This window comes from Fringilla coelebs, assembly GCF_963513975.1.
Source record: "Fringilla coelebs genome assembly, chromosome: 2".
Lineage (NCBI taxonomy): Eukaryota > Metazoa > Chordata > Aves > Passeriformes > Fringillidae > Fringilla > Fringilla coelebs.
The window spans coordinates 63,333,992-63,358,928 of NC_140029.1; the positions used below are offsets into that span (position 1 = coordinate 63,333,992).

A 24,937-nucleotide genomic window follows, 5' to 3' on the forward strand; every position below is an offset into this window, starting at 1 on the left:
GGTTACAGCCACTTAAGGATGATTTAGTATAAAAAGTCAGATGCCTAGAGCGAACCACAGAGGTCTAAAATTAGGGCCTACAAAGAAATTTGTGAGCTTCTGAAATCAAGATCACAGGTATTTTGTCAGGCACAGTGAAATGAGCAAGATTCATTGTATAGGGTAAGTTGGGTTTTGGCTTTATTTGTCATTTATTTGGGTTTTCCTTTGTTGTTTTGATGAAGTTTTTTAAATGAAGCAACTTAGATGCTGTATGTAACACAAAAAGCTTGCAATGTTCTTCAAAATCCAAAGTTTGCTACTGAAGAGGTACAAAAAAGTAATTTTATTACATGTCGTTTAAATTTAGACAATAATTAAAAGCAAAATCCCACCCAGCTTTCCCTTGCCCCGCTGAGGGAACCAACATAATCTGAAGTCACTGAAGAGTGGAATTATTTCCATTAAGCATTATAAATATTGCTTGAACAGATTCCACAAAGTACACATTACAACTTATATTAAAATATACCCAAATATAGAGATTTACTTCAAATTAGTTTTCCTAGCAACTCCTTTCTTCGAAGTCACTTGCGTAGGCTTTGAAGATACGTTATTTTTGCACACTTGAAGCACTGGATACACTTGGTTAATTACACACAGCAAATGGCCAATTCATTCACAATCATGCAAATGCAGCAAGAGATAACCATGCCATTTGCTTCTCTATAATCCCAGGGAGTTAATGATTTAAGCGACATCATTCAGTGGCTCAGGTCAGACTCTTTTCCAACCCCAAACAGTAAATTTGAGATACGAGCAGGCGGTGCTAGAACAGAGATTTCCTAGGCTGGCAAGGCAAGTCCGGAACACCAGCCGGAATCCTTTGCACACTGCAGCGTCTCCTCTCTGCCTGAAATCTTGAGCTGCATCCACCATCCAGGTTTGTTAAATGCAAGTGAGTATTTTGCTTGACATTTTTACAACAGTTCTCTCTTGAGCACTGAAAACATTTGTTTTCACCGTGGCCTTTCAGGTTCTGTGGTAGAAGAGACCACATAACACTTGCCTGGACCCACACAGTTACATTGTAGCTGGAAAAAGAACCCCCACAGACACCGTGACTTACGGCCTCATTTTTTCAGTTCTTAAAGGCTCCACATTTACTGGCTTTAGCAATAAATTCCTTTAGCAGGGGACCATCCATTTGCCAAAATGCTGTAGTTTGTGTCACTTCTGTCAAATGATTGACACAAAACTTAAAGCAGAATTCCTCTAAGTCCTAAAGAGGTGGGAAAAAAACAAAAAGAAAAAATGTTATCTTTGCTTTCAATCACAGAAAATATCATTGAGGCACAAATGCCTGTTTATGCTTTGTTTTTGCAGCGAATTGGACAAACACACCCAGTGGCTCTCAGTGTTTCCCCCCCAACAGTCACTATGTAAATGCAACAGAAAATAATGATTCTACCCACATATGTCACTATGTAAATGCAGTTACAAGGGGAAGTAACCAAAATTTGATGCTATATAGTGAGAAACAGTCACAAAAAACAGCCGTTCTGAGCAATATATATTTTAAGTTCTCACACTGTTTCATCTGCATTCTCTGACAACTTTGAAATTCCAGTGTAAATAGGAGATCTTCGGGTAGTGATGTATAACCAAGACTGGATAAAGAAAATTCAGCTCTTTCCTTTAACAACATGAACAAATCTATTTGTAAGGTTGCTTGACTTCCTTCCTGCTTCTTGAAGGGCTTAGCTAGAGCCTTCAAGTTCCATGTCCCCAGGCTCAGTGTATCCTGACTGGATAGTTTGTACAGCAAAGATTAGGGAGAAGGTCTTAATGTGCATTAGAAACAGACTCTGCTACAAAGTACTTCACAGGGCTCCTGAATGTGATTCAAATGCAGCACTGGAGCACACTGCAGACAGCAATCCTAGCAGAAAGTGGGCTCCGGATATTTGACTTTACTTGAAGTGCCTCCCATGTAATAATTAGAAAAGCCTCACAACCCTCACTGCACGCAGGTGATGTCAGACAGAGAGAATGCCTTAAAGAGCACCAAAAAAAGGGCACAATCCTTGTCAGTGTAAAGCTCCCCACAGAACACTTCCCACTCAGATTATTTCCAACTCCTCCTTTGAGGAGGAAATCTACTCTGTGGTGCAGATCTAAGCTGCTCTAAGGAGGATGCTGCAGCCCTGACAAAAGGACAACTGCTCACACTGCTCTAGTTTCTTTATTAGATGTTTGTAGGACTGTCTGCATGTGAGAACACACCCTTCCTTGGCTGCTCAGCAGACTGGGCGCTGCAGGAAAGCATAACAAACTCTCTAAGCCCCATGAGGTAGGAAAGACTGAATAATATTCATGTTTTCTCTTAAGGTCAATACTGAAACTAGAGCAACTGTGTGTGCCAGTGCCAGTTCTTGACACAACAGTAATATAAAAATATATCCTGGCCTAAAACCAGGCATTCTGAAGCTGCAGATCTTGACTTGTGTGGCATCTGTGCAACAAAAAAAGACAAGCTTATTAGAACTGAACACTGACAGTTGTGATATTTTTAAATAACAGAATTAACTAGCATTTTAAAGAAAATTACATCATACGCATTACAATATTTTGCACTGCTTTATTAAAAACTTCATATTCCAAGTCAATGCAACAGAAGCATACAATAAACAGAATTATTGTAGTATTAGTAACTCTGGAAAATCTGAAGTTCTGTGTAAAAAGAAAGGCTGAGTTTCATTTGCAGATGGATGAGCTCCCAGCAAACTGTACTTAATACAGACTTGGGTGAATAAAGGCACAAGGTACAGCTAAGGGTTATTTTAAAAGCTACAATGAGAAGCTAGCCCTGACCTAATTTTAGCCACTTCAGTCAGTCACCAAAAGAAACTGCAGGAGTTTCATGTCATGGAGGTATTTTAAATTAGTGAAGCAGCTTCATCAAAGTGTTGTCTTCCAGGCACACACCCCCCTAAAGAACTACATCAGCCAAGCAATTCCAAGGCCCCTGCCAGCACTGCAGCACGTAAACCCAATTTTTGTTAAAGCCCAACCCCTCAGCATCACCCATTATCTCCTGGAAGCAGCACTGAAGCTTATAGTTCTAACTTTACTTAGCTAGGGAGCTACAGGAGTGGCAGAGAACTTGGATTTCTTACAGCCCTTACAAGCAGAATCTATCACACACCAAAGACCCATCCTGCAAACCATCTCTGGAGGCTAAAATATGGGAATCTTCCTATTTTTGATGAACTTCTATCAAAGACATCACTATTCACAGTAGATCAGAAGCCATGACTGACTAACACAGCCTTTGGGTAAGGTCTATGAAACAAGCATCACACCTCAAGGCTCTGAAATAAGTTAGGGCAACCTGCATGCCAGCTGCTGGAAATTAAGTACAAGAAAAAGCAATAAGTTGATTTACTGAGTACCAAAAACCTGCTCTCTAAGCATAAGCAGCAAGTTCAAAACCAACCATTTGTAAAGTTGCCAACACAATGCACAGACACTATTGAACACAAGCAGCCAATGCAAGCCCAGGAATACTTCCTGATTAGTTCCTAAAGCAGCATGTTAGGGATCTAGTAGTGAAATCAGACATTCCACAGTGAGGAGGTTTCACTCCCCTCTTCACATACTGTTGCTCTGTCTTCAATGTTTATAAGGCCCCTGAAGCAGTTCCTATCCTGACACTTCATTAGCATACTCTGAAAACTGGAAGTGTATTTGTACCAAACAAAACCAAAAAAGCCAAAAATACCCCACCCCACCAACCAAAAAAAAAATCCCAAATGCACTCAATCGCCAACCTACCACCATGTCATCACACACAATACACAGCCTTACAAATAAGTAACTTAAGGCTTAAAGGCCTGCTTTTCATTACTTCATTTTGTTTAAACCCTCCCCTTGTTTCAGAGTCAGTGTTTCCATCCTCAGAAATATCTGTGTACTAGTTCACCTTCCCAGTACTGGTTTATGGGGAAAAACTAAAATAAAAAAATTAGATAGAAAAACTGTATTTGCCATGAGATGTAAGTCCAACATTCTTAAATTCTGAAAATGGCAAATAGAATGAAATGAAACTAAGAGAGAGCTTATATGAAAATGTAACCAGCTGCTTTTCTCCGTAGTTTAAGTCAGGAAGCAGCCACCCATTTAAGAGATTGAACTTTAGAAGTTTACCTCTGCATCATATCTGACAGCAGCAGAGAGCAATGAAAAAGCATTTTCCACAGTAATTCCTCTCTTGATAATGTGCTGACACAGTTTTTTCAGTCTGTTTTCACAGTATGAAGTAGCCAAATCCAAGAGCCCTGCAATGAAAACATCATCGTATCAGTCAGTTGTAAAATTATCTCTGCTCTTTCAACATCTGTTTCTGCTCCTGCAAAGCTCTGTATCTCTATAATGTGCTTTTTCCAAGAAGCTTACTTTTCAGAAAATGCAGCTCAAAGGCAAAGAAGGGCTTTTTATTACCTCATTCTGCACTCTGTAAATACGAAGGCTGTCCTACTAACTTGCATATCTAGTGGCAGGCACCACAACATGAACAAAAAACTGCTATTATCAATAAATGGGCTTGAATTACAGCTTGCTGTAATTGCTCTGCTGTCCAAGTTTCCTCCCCATTAGATCTACTGAGATTCTTTGATAGTATGCCAAACAGTAACTGACTCAAATTAGTAAAACATGCAAGTGTTTTCACCCAGAGAAATAGTTTCCCTCCCAACCTTGACCAAACTGCTTATAGTTTATTTCTAAATACTCACCACTTTTGCTGTAGTTAAGTTTGCTACAACAGCATTTTAAAGACAGCTTAATTAATCACCAGTAAAACACATTCTAGGCTAGACTAGAAGCCTGGTTTTAGTCACTTATACTGCAAGCCCTGCCCCAGTTTTTCTGGATGTGGCTTTCTGAGCCATCAGCAGTACCTATTGCATCTTCAGGCGGGAGGTCAACACTGTCCGTGTACAAGTACTCGAGGAAGGCACGATACACAGGGTAGGAAAACTGGTCTATTTCTATCACCTCCTTCATATCCTCGTTCCAGTATGACTGGAACATGGTTCTGAAGTGTTCACACCTAGGAGACAGAGACATCATCTGGAACACTATTATACACATACACACAAATGTTACATTACAGCCCCCCTTGAAACACATATTTGGGGCACTCTGCAATACTCACAAATATTATACCATGCCCCATCAGGGCCAGCAGTCCACATTTTGGTTCCTAACACTGTAGACTTCATTATGCATTTGATTAAAACTCTCATTTTGCCCATGCTACAGAAACATCTGTGTAAACACTGCAATCAGACCTACTTAACAGAATTTATTATCCCAGGAAAAGCAGGCTCAGTGAAAAATTAATGTGGACCTCCATTTTACAATCACTTCATTTAAAGCTATTATTGATACATGAATACTACCTACTACAAGTTTTTGGGTCCCTCCTTCCCTCTTACTTTTTTTGCCCCTTTGGTGATATCCTAAGTTTGTTCTGTACAAATAAGAGCTGTAAAACACAGCCACTACCTGATTTTCAGAACAGCTTTGTGGACATGGATGTACTTTCCATCCACACGGAACTTCAGGTCTGAGGTTTCCGGGCTGTCAAATTCTTTCTTCAGAGATTCTGCTACTGTTAAAAAGTCTTCATGTTCTACAGAAACAATTTCAAAACAAACAAACAAAACGAGATGTTAAGAGCATCTTAAATGGAACATACACATCACTAACTAAAGCTAGCAACTCAACTAAGAGTTACCAACGAAAACAGATCTGTGTCAGGAATCCACTGGCTTAAGCAACAAAATGGGAAGGACTAATTAATCCAATAGCATTTCCTGTTGGGAAGGGCTGCTCCACAACAGCTACAGGCAACAGTGGTCAGCAATTCCCATTTCATCCCATTACAGAGAGGCAGCGCAGCACTAAGGGAAGTACCTGGAGAACTCTGTCTCCATGTGGGCACTACCCACAAGATTCCCAGCCTCCAGGCAGCTCAGTGCTGGTGCTGGCTCAGCTCTACCCCCTGACCTGCAGAGTGCTGCTAATGGGAGTCTGAAACACCCCTCAAATTCCTGGGGAAGGGACCTGCAGCACTCCAGCCACACTGACACGGTGTGGGCTGGGCCTAAAAAGAAAACAGGTCACCACATGGTCACCTTTCTGTGCTGGCAGATTGGATATAGCCTGCAGGCTGATGAGGTCTTTGCCAGGGCTCATTAACATGAACTATCACTGACACCAATTACTCAGTTTATTAGTCAGTTATAACAATACAAAATCCAGCAGCAGTGCTGCTGAAGGTACAACCAAGGACACAGAACCTCAGCAACTCTGGAAGGGGATTAAAGCAGAGATACCAGAGTTTCCTCTATTGAGGCCCGTGGCACTGGTCCCACAGAGGTCCCACTCTGTGTGTCTCTAGAAATCATACAGGAGGTTGCAGCACAAGTTGTCTGAGGCTTTTGGTAAAGCAAGGCCTCTGAAATTTCAGAAAACCTAATTTAACCCATTATTTTGATGCATCTTAGAAGTGTGTTTCAAAGCACATGGCTTCTAAGAAGTGAAGCATGGAAAAGAAAAACAAATGGATTTCTACTAAATGGAATGCAATCTGTTTCCTGTGTCCCCACAGGACTGTATAGTGCTCATCCACATACAATCTGCACACCACTCTTCACCATTAGGGACACTAAATTATTATGCATTTAAGAAGAAATACTGCAGAAACAAACTACTCAGAACTGGCAAGCCATGCCTGTGCCACAGAAGACCTTGCACTCCTCTGACTTACATAATTCACCCACAGAAACTGCATCTCCTCTGGCCTAACTAAACCATGCTCCAATCCCTCTCCATTTGCTCATGTGACCTTTTTTTGCTAGGTCATGAGCTTAGCTTAAGCTATGCAGATCAACTTTCACTCCAAATACTTTCAGTCCTGCAAATTTGTATTTCACCACAGCCAATCCTGAGCGGCTGATTCATTTTTTGGCAGGGACACTGTAACTGTAAGTAGAACAATAACCTTTGCACAGTGTTAGCTCTCCCTAAGAAAACAAAACGACACCAAAAAGCCCGAACAAACAAACAAAAAAAAAATAAAAAAGAAGGGTTTACTCCTATGTGATTAAAACAGGTGGGAAAGGAAAACACATATGGGAAATGGAGATTTAAAAATGCTCACAGAATTAATTATTTTGATTTAAATATTCAGTGAGATTGCCAGAGTAAGTGGGGAAAAATCCCCAAAGAGGAATTAAAGTGCAGGTAATAGAGGTCAGACACCTGGCTATACTCAGTCGGGGAATACCTCATAAAAACAAGAGACTTGAAACCAGGGAGAGATGCCATTTAAATAGCTCTCACTATTAGGAAAAGGCAACAGACTGGACAACCATGAGACCTCCCCAAGCGTGGAGGTAAGAGAGAGCAAGACCAGCACATGTTGCAGAGGATTAGAGAATGGAGAAAGTGACAAATGGGATAAAAGCAGACTTAGATTTACTCAGGAGCAGACTGCTCAAAGGTAATCTTCTCTCTCTTTATTAACTCTACTCAGTTCTCCCCTACAGGTTACTGCTGTTACCTGGACCTCTACAAATGTGGTAACGTGCTAAATGAGAAGTTACCACAGAGAAGCTGGGTTAGGACAAGCCAAATGCAACAGTAAAGTCTGAGAGACTTAACAATTCCATACAGGGACTAACAAAATTAGGGTCGGTCGTCAATATGAAAATAGATTAGATGTCCTAAGAGATCTTGAGAACTGAGGCAGCAGATGTAACATGAAACATCCTTATTTTTTTTGAACATGAAAACACATTCAAGTTTGCCAGGAAGTGCAAGATAAGCCCTTTATATCCTAATTGGGGTCAAATAAGAATTAGCAGCATGTGGATGGAAGAAAATTTTTTAAAAAAGGTTTGAGCTTATTTGTTGGACACAAGAGACGGAAGCCCACAGAGTAATCCAAGGCAGTAAAAGAAGAGAGTTCCAACAGAAAAAGCAATTATATGAGTCATGTTTCACAGGGACTATTATTTACAAGTCTGACCATCTTTAAGGATAGTCAAACTAAATATACTCAAAACAAACCATCTCATGAAAACTTGGAATTCTGTTACTTTCAAAACAAGAAAACACAGGGGAGATATTTGCTCCTAGAAGGGCAAATACTAATGAGGGGAAAGCTACAGACAACACATAAATTCCAAAGTTGTTAGATATCAAAAAAACAAGCCTCAGCAGTAGTCTTCCAAGCAGGAATAGTTTTAGGAGGAAAAAATTCCCAGAGTTTTGTTAATGACTCAGGATTCCTTCCTGGACCTGAACTGGAGTTCAAGCAACACAAATGTAAGAAATACACAATATTCATCACGCAATGGTAAAACAGGGCTGGCTTTGGAGGTACACTGGCAAACAATCTTGTTACCCTTACCCTGGATCCCCAGCTGCTGAAATGGCAGAAGGAAGCAGAAGGAAGAAACAACTAGCCACAGAGTTGCCAAGCTTCCCTCCTGGAAACAGGAGCCTGCCAGGGAAGCAGTATGCTGTCCCAATCACGAAGGGACACAGGGACTGCGGGAGCTGGAGCTCACCTACGGAGAGCAGGCGCCACATGACCGCGGGCGTGGCGAAGCAGGCGAACACGTCGTCCGTGCAGGCGAAGTGGGTGAGGTGGGGGAAGGTGACGGACTGCCCCCGGCACTGCCCCCACATGTACACCTGGCCGCTCTGCGTCTTGGCCGCCGACGTGTGCGCCGAGTGGCAGGCGGCGATCTCCACCACCCTGCGGGCACAAGGAACACCGTGAGGCACTCGCAGGTACGGAATGCAGAGGCTTCCCAAAGGCCTCACCAAAAACACGGCCAATCAAACTGTGCAGCAACATTCCTGTACTTGGGTTTTTGTTCTGCAGAAATGTGATACTGCTTGAACGGGTATTAAAAAAATCCCACAATTACATTTTCAGATTGCTTGTATATTTTATTGTAATCAGATACTGCTTTAACTATGTCATTCTTATCAACCGACTTTCCTCCTATTTTTTCATAACCATGGAAAAGGGGATGAAGAAGAAACAAGTTTTGTTTTTCCCCCTTAAAACCAACACACATCAGAAATTTATTCTCATGAAGAAATTTCTTTACCTCCTTTTAATTTGATTTTTGTAGGTTGACAGAGATCCGACCCACTGCCTGTACTTCAGACTTCTTATTTTGCTGTTAAGCTTACTTTCCTCAACACCGAACTCAACATGAAACACAGTGCTTCATTTGAGGGGAATGAATTCTTTAAGAGCTATGGTTGTTTTTAAATAAAGTCTACATAGTCTTTTCACCCACCTCACAGTTTTTTAAAATACTACAGCTGCTGATGCTCACTTATCTATCCTGTTCTCTCATTGCTCAGACAATCCCTAGATTCTTATCTGAAACGTTGCAAGAACTGAGAAGGAACACAATTCCAATTAAAACACCACAAAGACATTGCCAGAGTTTCTGTGCATGTGATAAGTAAAACAGGGAGGGTTCCCAAGTTCAAAATAAAAGCTACGCTTTCCTGTTTTTTCTCTGTGGTAAAAAACACATCAGAGGATTTCATGCTTTTGTGCCAGAAACGCATCAATCAGGACAAACAAATATCTTTCCAAGCAATCTAAGAATACACACACAAAAATGTGTGTTCTTTTACAGAACAATGCCCCTGAAGAGTTAGATTTCTAGGCAAAAACAAAATTTAGCGCAACATTCATATTTTAATTGCAAAAATTATTTCAAGACGAAACGCAAAGAAGCTACATCACTTTCAGTATACATATCAATAATTTCTGGCAGAAAGAAAATTGATTGGCTGTTTTACACTACTGCCAACTTATGAACCTCTATGCAACATCTCTGCAAGATACATCATAGAGTATTTCTTTTGGGACAACTTACTTTTTACCACAGCTATCAAGCTAAACTACTTCCCCCTCCAAACCTTCTTTTCTTAGCAGAATAGATTCTTCTTTATACAGACTATACTACACTTCAGCAGTACAGCAGAACATGTACTATAGCACACCTACGGTACACATACTTAGAATATGTGTACAGGGTAACATGTTAAACATGCATTTAACGCCAAAATTCAGGAAGATGACCTTCACAGCTGTTCCTCTGAGCTAACACAAAATGAAATCTAAATATTCCTTACAAGCTGTATGCACAATATTTTTCAAGACAGCACCAAATGAAACCTCCTAAGTAACTGCTGCCAGCATTAAATATAAATGACAAAAGAATTACATAAATTTAAAGATCAGGAGTAGCAGTAATGTACTTCATGGGAAATGACAGCTCACCCACTTTCAGCACTGTTTCCAAGGGAGCCAAGTCAAGCACGATGAGTAAGTTCAAATGACTAATCTCTCCCTTAGATCCCAAGCAGAAGTTCTACAGTATTTTTCCCCTCCTTCATCCATTGAACAAATGCCAGCTTTATTATAACCCCATGCTCGAGTTCACATACAGTTCTAAATGCAATAGTTCCCCTTAGTTTACTCATTAAATAAATCACTAACAAAACAAAGTTGATCTATCTGCAAATGTACACATTTCTTTCACTGCTTTTTAAAGAATATTTCATTTTCCTTCACTAGAGTCAGTTCCTTTGCAGACAAACCAGCTCCACATCAGTGGTTTTTATTGTGATAGTTCCTTTCTTCTTTCTCTGACCCCCATTTTTTAAGCTCCTAAACATTCTCAATACTGTGAAGCTTTAAATTTAGTGCTAAGTGGGAGAAACAACAAAAAATAGGAATGACTTCCCAAATGGAGGAGAAAAACAAAGCAGAAGTGTTTCCTAGTTGAGAGGAGACTGCAAATTAAGAGATCTATAGACCAAGACAAGGTACATTAATGTGCCCAGAGAACACACAAGGGCCCAGAGAACGGGACTGAGGTCCACATTTGTAGGTGAGCAGCAAATGAGCTATCCGCAAACATGAGGATGATGAAAGGGTGATGAAAGAGGATTGACAAAGGTTAATTTAATTCTTTTCTGAGTCCAGGAAACTAAAAAACTACAAACTACTGACCGGTACAAGTAATAAAAATGGGTGCTAACTGTCCCCTTAGCTCGAGCAACCTTGCAAATTGAGCTCTGTTTTCATGGTGGACCATTTTTAACCTTTCAAAAATTGGGTTTTTTCACATGTCACTTCTTGCAAAGGTGGTGTTTCCTTTCTCCTCACTTTTTCTTTTTTAATGTAGGCCTCAATTCATGGCTTGGCTTATTGATTTCACAGCTCCAGTTTTAAGTAAAGGATATACAGAATATATATAGAATAGCATAACACTTATTCATTCATTATCTTTCAGTATCAGATAAATGCAAAGTGTGTTTGTGTTCAATAACCATTACAGATAGCAAAAAGCACTCAGTGCTCATTGTAAACAATAAGTTACCATCCTTTCCCATATTTTTAACATCAGCAACAGAAAAACAATCCACCAAGCCCTACACATGCATGATTCCATTGCTAGAGACTGCATAACACATGCTCAGACTTTATCAATCCAGAAACAGCTTGAGCAAGATTACCTTTCTTTTTCCATCATGATCTGCACGGGGCTGAGCTGGTTACTTTTATTGCCAGTCCCCAGCTGCCCGTAAGTGTTAGCTCCCCAGGCATAGAGCAAGCCCTCATCGGTTAGTGCTAGAGTGTGCGCATAGCCACAGGCAATCTGTAAGTAAATGTATACAGCGTTACTCCTGAACCAGACACAGATGAGAAACAAAATATCGCACACATTCCCTTCGGCTAGCTCTTACTAAGTATCTCAGGCACTCTGCACTCAGCACCACAATGTGATACTTCTCACTACTTGCAGCTAACACAAGGTATGCTGGCCGCAGCTAGTGCAAAAGTCGCAGCTTCATTAATTTCATTGGCTGCTCCAAAGTAACTTACTGCACACTAGACAAGTCTCCCTAGATGCTACCTGCTTTCTTTTCACATGAGGAACTCAGAACTTCTTCATCACATCTTGCAATGCTCTGAAAATATTTCAGAGCTGGATTATTCTGAATACCATACAGTATGAGTATTCTGTAATGAGGAGAGCTGCAGTTCAACAGCCAACAACCCTTCAACTCAACTTATCACATTCAACTCTACAGAACCCCCCCCCCAAAAACTCAGGAAATCCCAAATTCTAGTTTGATTCTCTAGCTAGGAAAAAAATCCAACCCAAATCCAAACAAACTAAATGAAACCCAATCACCAAACAGTCAAATCCACTCCCATGTCTAGTCCTTCTTCTCCCCTTGCTTCTAAATAAAATACTTCGAATAAATTTGAACATCTGATTCGCCTTGTCTTTGACTGGCACATTTCATTTCACTTTGTAACAAATATGCAACTTGTATCTTCTGCATAATTTACAGTAGCTAACTTTAAACATTTCCAAGCATTTGCCAAAGCAAGTATTTCAAGGCTTACTTGCATGTTGTACAAGCAAAATATAATTTATTGTAGCTTAAAAAAATTTAGCATTGCAAGTAATGAAATCTAGAAGCAGGTGTAATACTCCAAAGAGAGGCTTCCAGCAGAAGCTAGCAGCAGGAATGCACTTTCACTTCCACGTTGGGCATACCTGGAGCACACAGACGCTGTGCAGCGCCGCCACTCTGCACGGTGTCAGCTGGTTCCCGTTGTTCCCCAGGCCAAGCTGCCCATTACCATTGTAACCCCAGCCATAAACCTGAGTGCACAAGGAAAACAAAATTAAGCCACTCTTCCCCAGGAGTACGGAGCACTTAATACTTAGTATCAAGCACAAGCCAAGAAAAGTACTTATTACTAAAAAACTGCGGGCTATTTGAAGGGCAATACAGAGAAGGTTGAAAGATATTAAGTAAACTGCAATGACTTACTGCACTCAACTTCTCCACCCTGCATTTACCTTTTCAAAAAGCTAAAAAACATGCCCTTGAAGTACTAGGAATTGGCAATAAACTTACACTACACCAAAATCTCTGCCTTAGCATCAACACTGACTTTTACGCCATCCTTTCCCTTTTTTTTTTCCCTAAGGAGAACATTAGATTCGTTATTCTGCTGAACTAATCAGTTTATATGGAAGTCCCCAGTTTATCTCTAATTTTTCCTTTCATTTTGTTACAGTGGACACACCATGACATACAGAAGGACAATGAAAATCTATCTCAGCCTCAGGGACTTTGCAGTCCTTCCATTCACAAGGAGATACTACCCTCTGTTTGGTGAAATGAGGTAAAACAGAGGTCACAGTTCATACCTAAAAGCAAGACAACACCATAAACTTATGTCAAATGGAACAGTTGCACAGTGGGAGGGCAATGTTCAAAATAATGCTTTGGGTTTGTTGCTGGTAATTAAGCAATGTGTTTAAAAAACAGGATCAGCCAATGTATCCTTGCAGAAAAATTAACTGTTTAATTGTGCATGCTTTAATGAATTAAAAGAATTTAACATAATTTATGTTAAGTAATCTCTTGCAACATGAAGACAGACACGGTTACTACAACTGTTCAAATTCTTGCAGTTGCAGACCCAGTAAGAACTGTTCCAATGCAGTCTTTGCCATAAGAAGGAATATTGAAAGACTGCATCTCCAGTTACTTGCAGTGTTTTCCTGCAGCTGACTCACAGACGTTGTCAGGATAACTCTGTCAACAACAGCCCTAACCTGAGCACTCCCTGTCAGCATTTCTCCATATTCAGACACCAGCTTGGTGGATTCAAGTGACAGAGGAGGAGGGAATGCAGCAGCAGCACTTACCTCACCATTGTTTACTACAGCCATGGAGGAGGTCTGGCCACAAGCGATGCCAACTACAATTTTACCCTGCAAGCAGTTGGAAACTCTGCGAGGAGTTGGCTGGTTGGCTGTAGATCCAGATCCAACTTGACCACAGTTATTGTAGCCCCAAGCGTACAGCTGTCCATAAAAACAAACAAAGCCACACAGTTTAAAGCTTAACAATAGTAATGATAGCAATAGATAATCTTCCCACAGGCAGCACCAGATTGGGTAAACTATCCTACTTAACAAGCTAAAATGCTTTAAGTTCATTTTCATGAATGAAAATTATAAACAGCATCAGGACTCATTTACCAAATAGGAATATAGCACTTTTTCCAGCTTATTGCAAAAGAATGATAGCATCTGACTAAAACAGAAAACAAAAGGAACATCTTTCCGTATTAAATACAAGTCAGACTGTAAGCCAAAGAGCATAGTGATTGTCTTTATAATTTCATTATGTTGAAAAAGGAATGCAAGCCAGAACATAATTTGTTTCCCAGGCACACTTTAAGTCCCCAGTTTAGAGCTAAGTAGTTTTCTTCAAAGAACTCTAAACCGGTTTATTGCTCGACACTCATCATACCTCTCCTGCATCTTTCAAGAGCTGTGAAAGAACAGGGTTTTGTCAGTTCGTGTTTCATAGTAGCATTAACAAAAAAAAATCCACAATTTCTGTCAGTTTAAAGTTTCTTGTGGCAAACTAGTACTAATACCAGCAAAATATGAGTTCCTTTTATCTGAAAGTCAGGAAGACAGGGAAGTAGTTTGGGATAAAAAAATTATAACTCTGTGGTTTTGGTGCCTCCAATTTTTATTACATGTATACATGCCCACGGCATGGAGTAAAACTGTTTCTGAGGGTTCATTCTCTGGTGTCTCATCCAGTTCAAAAGTTTGGCCTCTGGGAAACACCTTCCACAGACAGGCTTGGCACTACAAGCACACTGACAGGTACCCTCGTGAGAAGCCTACACATCCTTTGGTGCCAGAAGCTACTGCAACACCAAGAGTCATTAAAAGTCATTAAAAACTAACACCTCCATCAGCACCAAAAAAACCCCCAACCCACCAAAGACAAGAACAAAAGACCCCCCACCAACACAACACATTTACAATGAATAACAGGAACAAAAGAAAGAATCAGTCCTTTGCTTTTTGTTACTTCTAAATGCTGGATCTTTGATTCCTACTGAATATTTGAGCATGCCTTATAAAATACTTTAATTTCAATAACAGCAAGTATTTAGGTACAAAATCTCAGAAGGTAGATTAAAATGCCAAAGGACATGCCAGAGAAGCATGAATGTCTGCATTCCTTTAATTCTATCATTAAAACACTTCTTTTTTTAAATTTACACTGCATCAAAACTGCACTGAACCATACCAACCAATTATGTCAGGTATTTCCACAAATACTTCCAACTTCAATGTCTCCCTAAGGCTTCAGGTTTATTAGGACACAAGGGGGCTGGCAGCCAAATCTTTCTATAAAGCCGCTTAACACATTTTGCTGCTTTCACTGCACTGAGTTCTGGTAAAAGCTCAGAGCACAAACCAAGTACTGCAAGGTACACCAGGGATGGATTTAAAGTACATTAAAAAGCCACACTGGCAAGCCAGCTGCAAACACCAACTCCATGGTCAACATAAAGAAATTTCCCTGCTTCCACTGAGATTTCTAGCATGTCACATTTATGACAAGAAACAGCATGGCCTGCACAGGCAGCTACCACACAGCAGTTGGTACCTCTAGTGTAAGTACTGCATGAATGTCCTCTCCTTCCTGCATGCTCACCAAGTTCTACAGTTTAACCAAGTCAAACTTAACAGCACTTTCCTTCTTTTCCAGAAATCTTTCCTAAGTGTAGGCTCTTCTTTCAGATAAAACACAGACCACTTAACCCAATGTCTCTTTCCTACCCTTAAAATACTTGGTATTACTGTTGCATGATTAATCCATACTGGGCCACAAAACAGACATGCTCAGATTACCAGGATAAGAAGAGCTGTAGTTTCCCTTTTCACTGTCAAAAGGTTTTAAAATTAGAGCTTTTCTTTTGTTAGTGCACAGCTGAAACCAGATTTTCCACTGTGCATACATTGGTCAAATCTGCATAACTGGAAACTAATTGGATGTGTTTCCCACAACACATAGCCTGAAGCCTGAAACAACAGCATGAAGCAGACTTGGATATAAACCAAGTGCTCTTTCATTAGCCACACAACAAGGTATTCAGAGGTGTGCAGAGCAACATTTGTCTGCAGTACCAGTGCAAGACATTTCTACAAGAAAAAAAACTAAATTCTAACCCAGCAAATACAAATTCAACATACTCCCTGAGAGAACTGCAAGCAAATAAATTATATTTTGCACCTCACAAGCCATTATTTCACCTCTGAGGGGCACATCTTTCTAGTCTCACCCCTGTGGGAGACACCAAAGTTTACTAAGTTTAAGTCGTATTTCCCTTGTTCTGGGAACAAGGTTCTGGGGTTGCCTTTTTTTTTTCGGCAGGGGGCTTGGGTTTTTTTGGGGTTTTTTTTTTTTTGTGTGTTTTTTTTTTTTTTTTTTTTTTTTTGTTTTGTTTTGTTGTTGTTGTTGTTGTTTTCAAGTCTGCTCTGAAGAAAGGGAAACCCTATTTTGAGATAGCAAGATAAAAGGTTATATTTGTAATTACACTGTAGAAACAGACAGAAGTTCAAACTGCAAGGTCACCTCCACTATTCACTTCAACAAGGAGATTAAGAGATTTGAACAGGTTTCAACTTACATCCCCATCCAATGAGAGCGCCATGGAATGATGAGAGCCACAAGCTACTTCCACCACTTTCTTTATTAAGAGATTTGTGCAAACTTGAACAGGAGTAATGCCCTGATTGGTTGTGCCATTTCCAAGTTGGCTGTAACCATTATGTCCCCAAGCATACACTTCACCATCTGCAAAAATATTTGCAATGAAAACCACTAAAAATTCCAGGGAGGTTAAGACAGAATTTTAAGAAATTAGCAAATACCAACAGGAAATTGAAAGGATATTAACAAAAATGAAACTACTATAAGAATCATCTGTATGCTAGAAAATTATATACTTTGTTTTATATTTATCTGTCACAGCATAACCTCTAGATTGTGGAAATACATGGAAGTGCACAGGTAAGACAAAGTACATCATAAGTGACAGTGTAAAGTGCTAAAACCTCAACATAGTGGAAATGGAAACTTTAGCAATTACAAAATCCATTTACTTCCACTTAAGACCAACAAGAACCTCTTAGTGTATGTTAGCCAGTTAACAAGTTAATACAATTACACTATAATCCATTCCTGTTAAATGCAAGTTTATCTTAAAATCTCTAACTTATGTTTCATACTAAATGTTAATTTTCTACCTTCAGTACAAAGAACAACATGGGGTCCACTTCCATAACTGAGACTGGAGATCTTCTTTCCACATAAGGCTTCCAACTTCTTTGGTACTATTGTGCTCTGATTATCTCCAGTTCCCAAACAATTACTGCAATTCAGTCCAAAAACAAATACCTGAAACACAAAAGAATGCTCACTTCAAATGTCTTATACTCAGGTATGCACAGATGTGTAATACTCAGGTTTTCATAAACTGGGGACAGTGCTTCCTCTTGGACCTCCAGGGGCCAGAGGTACCCCACATGGAAATTAACAACCTCAAGAGGCTGCACAAGGGCACTCTGGATATTAACTGAATTATTCAGATTCGTACAGTCCTGGAATTTAGGCTTTTTATTTTCAGGAACTACACCATAAGAAGTCTGAAATTGTGAAAAGTGGAAGACACCACCTTCTTTTAAAAGCAGTTTGTAAATAGCAAATAAAGCATAAGCATGTAAGGAGCTATACCATGGGAGGCTCATCCTACAGGCACTATTGATAGGACTTTGAGGAAAAAAATCCTTTCTACCCAGTCTTATAAGAAACCTTCCCATTAATACATTCCAGAACATCTGTCTCGTTTTCTTTCAGCAGCACTATGCTAACTCACAATGAGTTTCGGAATCATTAAAATCTACAGATAATCTTTCACAGTATTTTTTACTTAGCAAGCCATAATCTCATTCTCTATCTTCATACCTGTTCGCACTTAACTTCAAGCTACCACACCTTCTTTTAAATTCTGCCTGTCTTCCAAAGTGTATATAATCCATCCTGGCCTTTACACGTGAAAGTTTTCTAAACAGCCCATTTATATCGTCCCCACGCAAAACTTTAAAATAAAAAAAAAAATCAAATGTTATATCCAGATTTTAGATTTCACATACTGCTTTTGAGCTATTAATCTACAACCATTCTGAAACCAGCTAATTGTGGGGCAGCAGCCCAGCTTGATGGCAGCTCACCTCGTCGTTGTGCGTGATGTAAATGGCTTCATTGGCCGACGTCCCGAACACGCACGCTTTCCGAATGGAAGCAATTTCTTGGGGGGAAAGTAAGGTAAATATTGGCCACTTGCCTACGTCCACCATGATGCTGCTGTGTGTCATGACGCCTCTACAAGCAAGAGGACATTGCTGCCACAAAAAAAACAAAAAACAAAAAAAAAGCTTATTAAAAAGAGAATTTTGCACTTTCATTAACAGACAATAAGGTAAATTCCTTTACGTGGAGAAAACACACATAGCTCTGAAAGTAAATCTTCTATTCTATATGAAATACGTAATTGTATTTCCATGTATTTAGGTGAACAAAAAGCTATTTTCACTGGAAAAATAAATTGTTTCTTTAACAGGGTATTTAAGTAAACTATATTCAATGCAGCTAAACATCTGCTCTTTAACAAGCAAACTTATTAAAAATTTGTGATTTAGCAAATATCCACTGGTGGCAGAGTGGAATTCTGGGGGAATTTTCAAAGGGGATTTCAGCTGCAATTCCAACTTATAAAATTTTCACTTCTGATTTTTTTTGGTAATCTTACAAGTTACAAATGCCATGTAAGCAAGCAGTTGATATATATGTGAAACATGCAAATAAAAATAAGGCTGGAGCTGTTGTGAACATGACCCAAATCTGCCATCTCTTGTGTAATCAAAAGCTGTTATGGTCAAAAAATATTTGTGAGAGCAGGAAAGCATGAGCTTGTGCAATTAGGCAGTGAAACATATCTGAGAACAGCAATTAAGTAAAATTGCCATAATCTGTTACTTAGAAACCAGGTGGATCCCATTAACAGCTGGAAACATGACAGGGTATAGAGATGTTTGCCAATGAACACAAATGTATAAAACCCATTCTTCTCCAGTGCTCCCACTTCCCAGTTTCCTCAGGACGACTGCAGCAGCTCAGGAGCAAAGCTGACAGCACAAACATCCAGAGCTTATTGAGGCATTCAACCCTGCACATAACATCGCTCACACCCTGAAGGGACTCTGCCTCTTACAATCTATGATCCATGCTCAGGGCTATCAGCAAGTTTGTGAAACGTGGAGAGCATTAGGTGAAGAACTCCACAGAATGTCAGTGACAAGACAAATCACCATAAAACAGTCAAAACCAAGAAGGCAGGGAATCATTCCATGGGTAAGATTTGCAGTCTCTACCCAGATGCCATCCTCACATCAACACTTAGTTCTTTCCTTTTCATTTGTTTGTTTCAGTGCAACCCAATCCCCCTATTCTTTGCTGTGCTGCTTTCAAGTCAGGCTACCTCTTGATGGTGCCTGGGTACCAGATATGGATAACAGCGAGAACACAAGACAGCCTCTTCGCTCTTCTTCTGATGCCTGGTTCTCAAAACTGTGCTGACAACCAAGACCTGGCTTCAGAAAGCCATTTAACAACAGCAGTCAACTGTTATTCAGTGCAGATGTTTCTTGGAAGAAGGGAGTTTAAAAAGAGTAGAAATAATAATAATTAAAAAATGAAGTTTGAAAAATACAGAGGTCATTGTTGAATTATGTCCATTTAAAAAAAAAAAACCTAACACAAAACCCAGGCAGTGTTGCTTCCTTATCAGATTTCCTAACTTTGATCCAATAAACCCCTCTCTGCTCTACAGGCACCTCTCTCACTAAGAGCCTGACTTGACTCTCCATTTCACATTTGAAACAGGTCTTGAAAACACCTGAAATCTCCAGAGAGCAAATGCATAATAGATTTATTTGTAGAATAGTTTTTGGGTTTTTTTTTGGAAGTCTAGCGGATGCCAAGGCATAGCACATTCTACACAGCTAAACAGGTTTGGATGCATTTAAGCCTTCTTAATTTCTAGTCCAGTTACAAGCACAGGCTAGTTAGCTAGTAATATTTGTCACCTCACCTTGGCAAGTCTTTTAACGTATGACACTATCAATCAATTAAAACAAGGCAGCAATTACTTGTTCTTTTGAGCAGAACAAGGAAGTGTCCCTTCTGACTTCACCTATTTAACTTGCCTCGTGTAATATACAACTGCCAAAGCACAAACGTGTCAACCTGGATTTTAAGGAAACTATTTTCTTCGCTGAAGTAATTTTCAACATAACCGTGAAGACAGGAAGACAACGTGTTATTTTGCCAGAGAATATCCTAGCCAATTGACAAGCTTTACAGCACCCAGAGAACCTATTCTACTCTAAAAGTAGTAAGTGTAATATGCGCTGCCTTTTCTCTCCCTTCCTGATCTGTGCACTAGGTCTCTAATCCATTTGACTTCTTTCTCTTCGGCTCTGTATGACTCAGTTAATCACTGCTCTTTGACAAAACCTTTCCAAGAACTTCCAAAACTTATGCAAGTTATGCTGCACTTCCCACACCTCACAGCTCAAGCTGACATCTTGTCAAACTGATACTGATAGATAAAAGCTTTCAAGCACACAAGACTTCCCCAATTGGAGATAGACGCAATTAACTCCATCCACAGGTGAAGATCCTTATAATTGTTAACAGGTATTAACATTGCTTTTCACAAAACCACGCTGTACATTTTCAGCCATTTCAACTGTTACTACAATTCTACAGTTATTTTAGGGGTTTTCCTCAAAAGGTTCTTAAGGACAACTCATCTGCCACTGGCAAGTTTGTTTCTTTAATAAATCTCAATCCTAAACTCTATCCAGGATTTAGCAACAAATGAAGGTTTACAAAAATCCTTAAACAAAAAAACATTCTCTTGCCTTTTATGTAATATGTACTGCTTCTCCTCAAAGACGCAGTTCTCCCTACTCTTCAAATAATAACTACTGTCCTTAGATTCTGCTATTTGCTGGAGTACCTATCATCACTGGCTTTCAACATTTCTATGGCAGCAACAGCAGCTGTTTTCCTTTATCATTTTGTCTAAGAGAGAGAAATTACATACAAACCTAAAAGCTCTGGGCCTTATACACTGACTACTGTTTCTTAACTGTAATTGTGCATAGAAAGCTGATTTAACTATTTATTCTTCATTTTCCACAGAAAACAAATGCTCCACCTAGGAAGAAGCACCACCTTTTTCTCTCTTAGATTCCTTAACAACCCCAACCAATTTCCTAGTTGTCCAATAAAAGTTCTGGCAGTCACAGGAAGGAAAAAAAAAATCTACAACTGAGGACAAAAGTATATGAGAAATCTATTTTTTAAATGTAGGACTGTAAATAGAGCTATCAGTAAAGTTACTCAGTGTTATCAAAATTGAAACCAAATTGATTCTAGGGTCCTGTGAGACATACTCACACTTCCCAAAAGAGCAGATGCTCTCTGTATCTCACGGTACTATGACTGACTGCTCACACTAACCACACTCATGCTTCATCCCTGAGCAACATCTGCCTGAATCTGGGGGGGACAGTGGCGTGGGAAGTTTCTTCTGGGCAAATCCTAGCCATGAAAGGCTGATGATCCAGGAGACTCTAGACATGGCACCGCAAGCAGGAGCACAAAGAAACCCAGAGTCCTTCCCTCACCCTTCCTGCAGTGTGTCAGTCCCACACACCTAAGGTGATTTGCTTCTCTTGATCGGACTCTGCTACATCACACACTGTGCAAGGGCTGCACCTCAGCTGAGAAGTTTGAAGGAGCAAATGTACCAGATGGAGCCCCAAGCAGTCAAGGTATTTTAATCCACATGCTAAGAGCTCTCTCAATATATCAGCTTCTGGCTATTGCTCAAATTCTGTTTGCAACGAGGCAGCAGCAGCTCTGAGGAGTATCCGTCATACATCAACACCCAGATCTTAAGTTAATTGCAATTAAAAACCCTATGAGTACAAAACCTCTGAGCTTAAATTGGTTGCCCGAGTTGCTTTTAGAAACACCACATGCTACCTCTCAACTGTTAATTTCTGCTGCATGATGCAGAGATAAACAATTATCCAACACAAAGCTTTACTTCTGCTGCAAAATGAACCAGCAGAGGGAGTTTACATCAACAACACCTCTTCTCACAGCTCTGACATCTCCAAAATGATCCAACAACCTCAGTATCCAAACTGAAACAGAAACAGAGATCACTCCTTGAATTTCACTTAGGCTAAAAATAAGCAAGAAAAGACGACTTGCAAAAGAAAGGAAACTGAACTGGCCACATATTGTGATGAAAGAAATTGACCTCAGGGTAGGCACCAACATTAGGGGAAAAGTATCTACATCTGCTCACAATTTTAAAAAGCCACACACTTTTGGAGTCATAGGCACCTCAAAAATTCTGTGTTAATCTGCTGCCTACACATTCATCTCCTCAGTAATTTGCTTACTAAATAAAAAGCCTGGAAGCCGATTCACAGTGGCACATGAAAGGCAAACATGAATTCTGCCTTAAAAAAAAAAAAAAAAGGCAGCGTTTATAAAATGCTTTGTCAAAATTATTTTAGACACTGTTCTACAGAGTTTATAGTTGAGCTAAATAAATCCTCTCTGGATAGAACAATAGCCTAACACAACATCCTACCGGGAAAACAGTACCAATTGTCCTCGCAACATAAAAACTACAGTTAACTCCTCAAAGATTATCCCCTTACTTGCAAGGCTGTTGGAACACAATCGCACGTTTGTTTGTTTCATTCCCTCCTTAGGCTCCAATGCTGCAGCTTATTCCAGCTAGACAGACCTACTCCTGCACAGAAAAACTGCAGGCTCAGGCCTTCATTTCTCCTAACTGTCTTTGGGAATTATGAACAGCAGTGAGAACACAATAGCTGGGATATCTGGCTTTAGAACAACACAGAGTGACTGGCACACTTAATCCCTTTTTAATTTGAAGTACACCTTAACCAAGGAAGAATCAAATCCTTCACGTCACGCCGATCTTCCCCCAGTCTACATCTGCTTTTTTGATTTAATATCTTGGCACTAAGAAGGAATAGAGAAACCATATGGTATCATTATAATAACAATACTATTGATGTTAAGTAGATGTATGAACCAAGGGATGTTACTGAGGCATTCTCCTTGCCAATGAAGAGATTTGCACTCCCTGAAAAAGTGTGCCTTAACTTACTTTCCTTGGACCTTACATGAAGCAAAATTTCTATGGCAAAACTCGTGTTCCAAACCACTACACAATTTATTTTCAGATGCCCTTAACGAGCCACACAGGGGAGGAAAGAACTAGTGATCCAAGGGCTGACAACCAGACCTCGTGTTTACTTTGAGCAACCAGCTGAGAGATAAGCAAGCAAAAAGCACCATCATACACGTGAACGCTACTGAACACGACTGGTTTAGCCACAAGAAACCACCTTTATGAGGATGGCTGTCATTCACCCACCATAACAAACCTCCAATTACAAAACTGTAATTACAACCACGCTTTGCCTTATTTTCTTTTTTTTTCCCCTAGGCTAAACCATTAGTGCAACTTAGCAAATCCATTCACTGAGGACAAGACATTTTCTAAAGCAATGCCTGTCCTCCAATCTGACGTATAGCGAGATAAGCATTCAAGGGGAAACATTCATATCAAGGCACTAAAGAATGAACGCATCTTTCCAAACAGCTTCTAAAGTTTTTCCTATAATACTCTGTGCCAAGCATATTTCCATTTATGATACCTTGTACCCCTTTCTCTTAATCCCCACCCCTCGTCGGAACGATTTAAGCCCATTTTACCTTCCGTCAGTAGAGGACAGCACAAACGGGTCACTTGAACTTTCTAAATCAGAACCCTGCAAGTTCCTTATAAAACAGGTAAATATTCCTTTAGCGTTAATTTACAAGAGTTTTCTAAACTGGAACTCTGCAAGTTCCTTTAAAAACGAAACAAAACAAATATCCCTTCAGCTTAGAAGAAGCGCATTAAATACCCAAAAAAACGCTGTAAATATTCATAGAAAGCCGGGCGAGGAAAAACAAAGAGCGTTGAGTTTTCCTGCCTCTGTTTTTTTTGGTTTGTTTTTTTTTTTCCGACCAGCCGGGTACCTCAATCAGGCTCCAGGAAGCCGGCGACAAAAGGGAAGGATAAACCGCAACACCACGAACCAGGAAAATAAAAGAGAAAAAAATCAGTAAGAGCACACAGTGTTGAGGACGCGCAGTAGGAGCCTTCCAGAGGGCTGTGGGGGAAACTGGCTGGCGGCGAGACACAGCGCGGGTGAGGATCCCCACCCAAGCCTGCTGCGGCGACGAGGACCCGCTCCCTCCCTCCTCCTCCTCTCTCCCGCTCCGCACGGGCACCGCCACCCTCGCAGCCCCGCACAGCCGCGGTACCCGCCCGCTGCCCGCGGCGCGCTAACGGGATGGCGCGGGGCGGGCGCCGCTCCTCACCCGGTGCCCGCGGCGGCTCCCTGCGGGCTCCCGGCGGGCTCCCCGCGCCCGCTCCGCCCGGCGCAGCCCCCGCGCGCCCCGCCCGCCGCCGCCGCTCGCGCTGCCCCTCACGGCCGTCGGGGCCGCGCGCGCCGCCGGCGCCAGCGCACGTGACCAGGGCGGGAGGGGAGCGGGGGGGGCAGAGTTGCGCCGCATCACGTGACTCGCCGGAGGGACGCGGGGCGGGGGGGGAGCCCCCCCTCCCTCTTGACCGTTCGCGCGCGCTCCGTCACGTGCGCGGCTCCTCGCTCCCTATTGGGCGCCGCGGGTGTGCGGGGCGCGTGACGCGTCCCCTTGTCCGCTATTCGCCCCCGCCCGGCCCGGCGCGGATGGCGGGGAT

General features: G+C 40.9%; 1 protein-coding gene across 2 annotated transcripts; it reads right to left on the bottom strand.

The window, feature by feature from the left end:
* Positions 1-172: 172 nt before the first annotated feature.
* On the bottom strand, positions 173-24,686 carry RCBTB1 (RCC1 and BTB domain containing protein 1). 2 transcript variants are annotated; one of them, XM_084227056.1, is made up of 12 exons: positions 24,559-24,686; positions 18,237-18,407; positions 17,253-17,403; positions 16,634-16,800; positions 13,836-13,994; positions 12,669-12,776; positions 11,614-11,756; positions 8,625-8,815; positions 5,551-5,677; positions 4,941-5,092; positions 4,189-4,319; positions 173-1,261 (listed from the first exon to the last, which is right to left on the bottom strand). In XM_084227056.1, exons 2-12 carry the CDS (start codon positions 18,378-18,380, stop codon positions 1,121-1,123), a joined length of 1,614 nt encoding a protein of 537 aa, XP_084083182.1. In that variant the 5' UTR covers positions 18,381-18,407; positions 24,559-24,686; the 3' UTR covers positions 173-1,120. The 2 variants fall into 2 exon arrangements, with proteins under 2 accessions (XP_084083182.1, XP_084083183.1); XM_084227057.1 differs by lacking the exon at positions 24,559-24,686 and adding an exon at positions 23,905-24,031.
* Between the last annotated feature and the right edge of the window lie 251 nt (positions 24,687-24,937).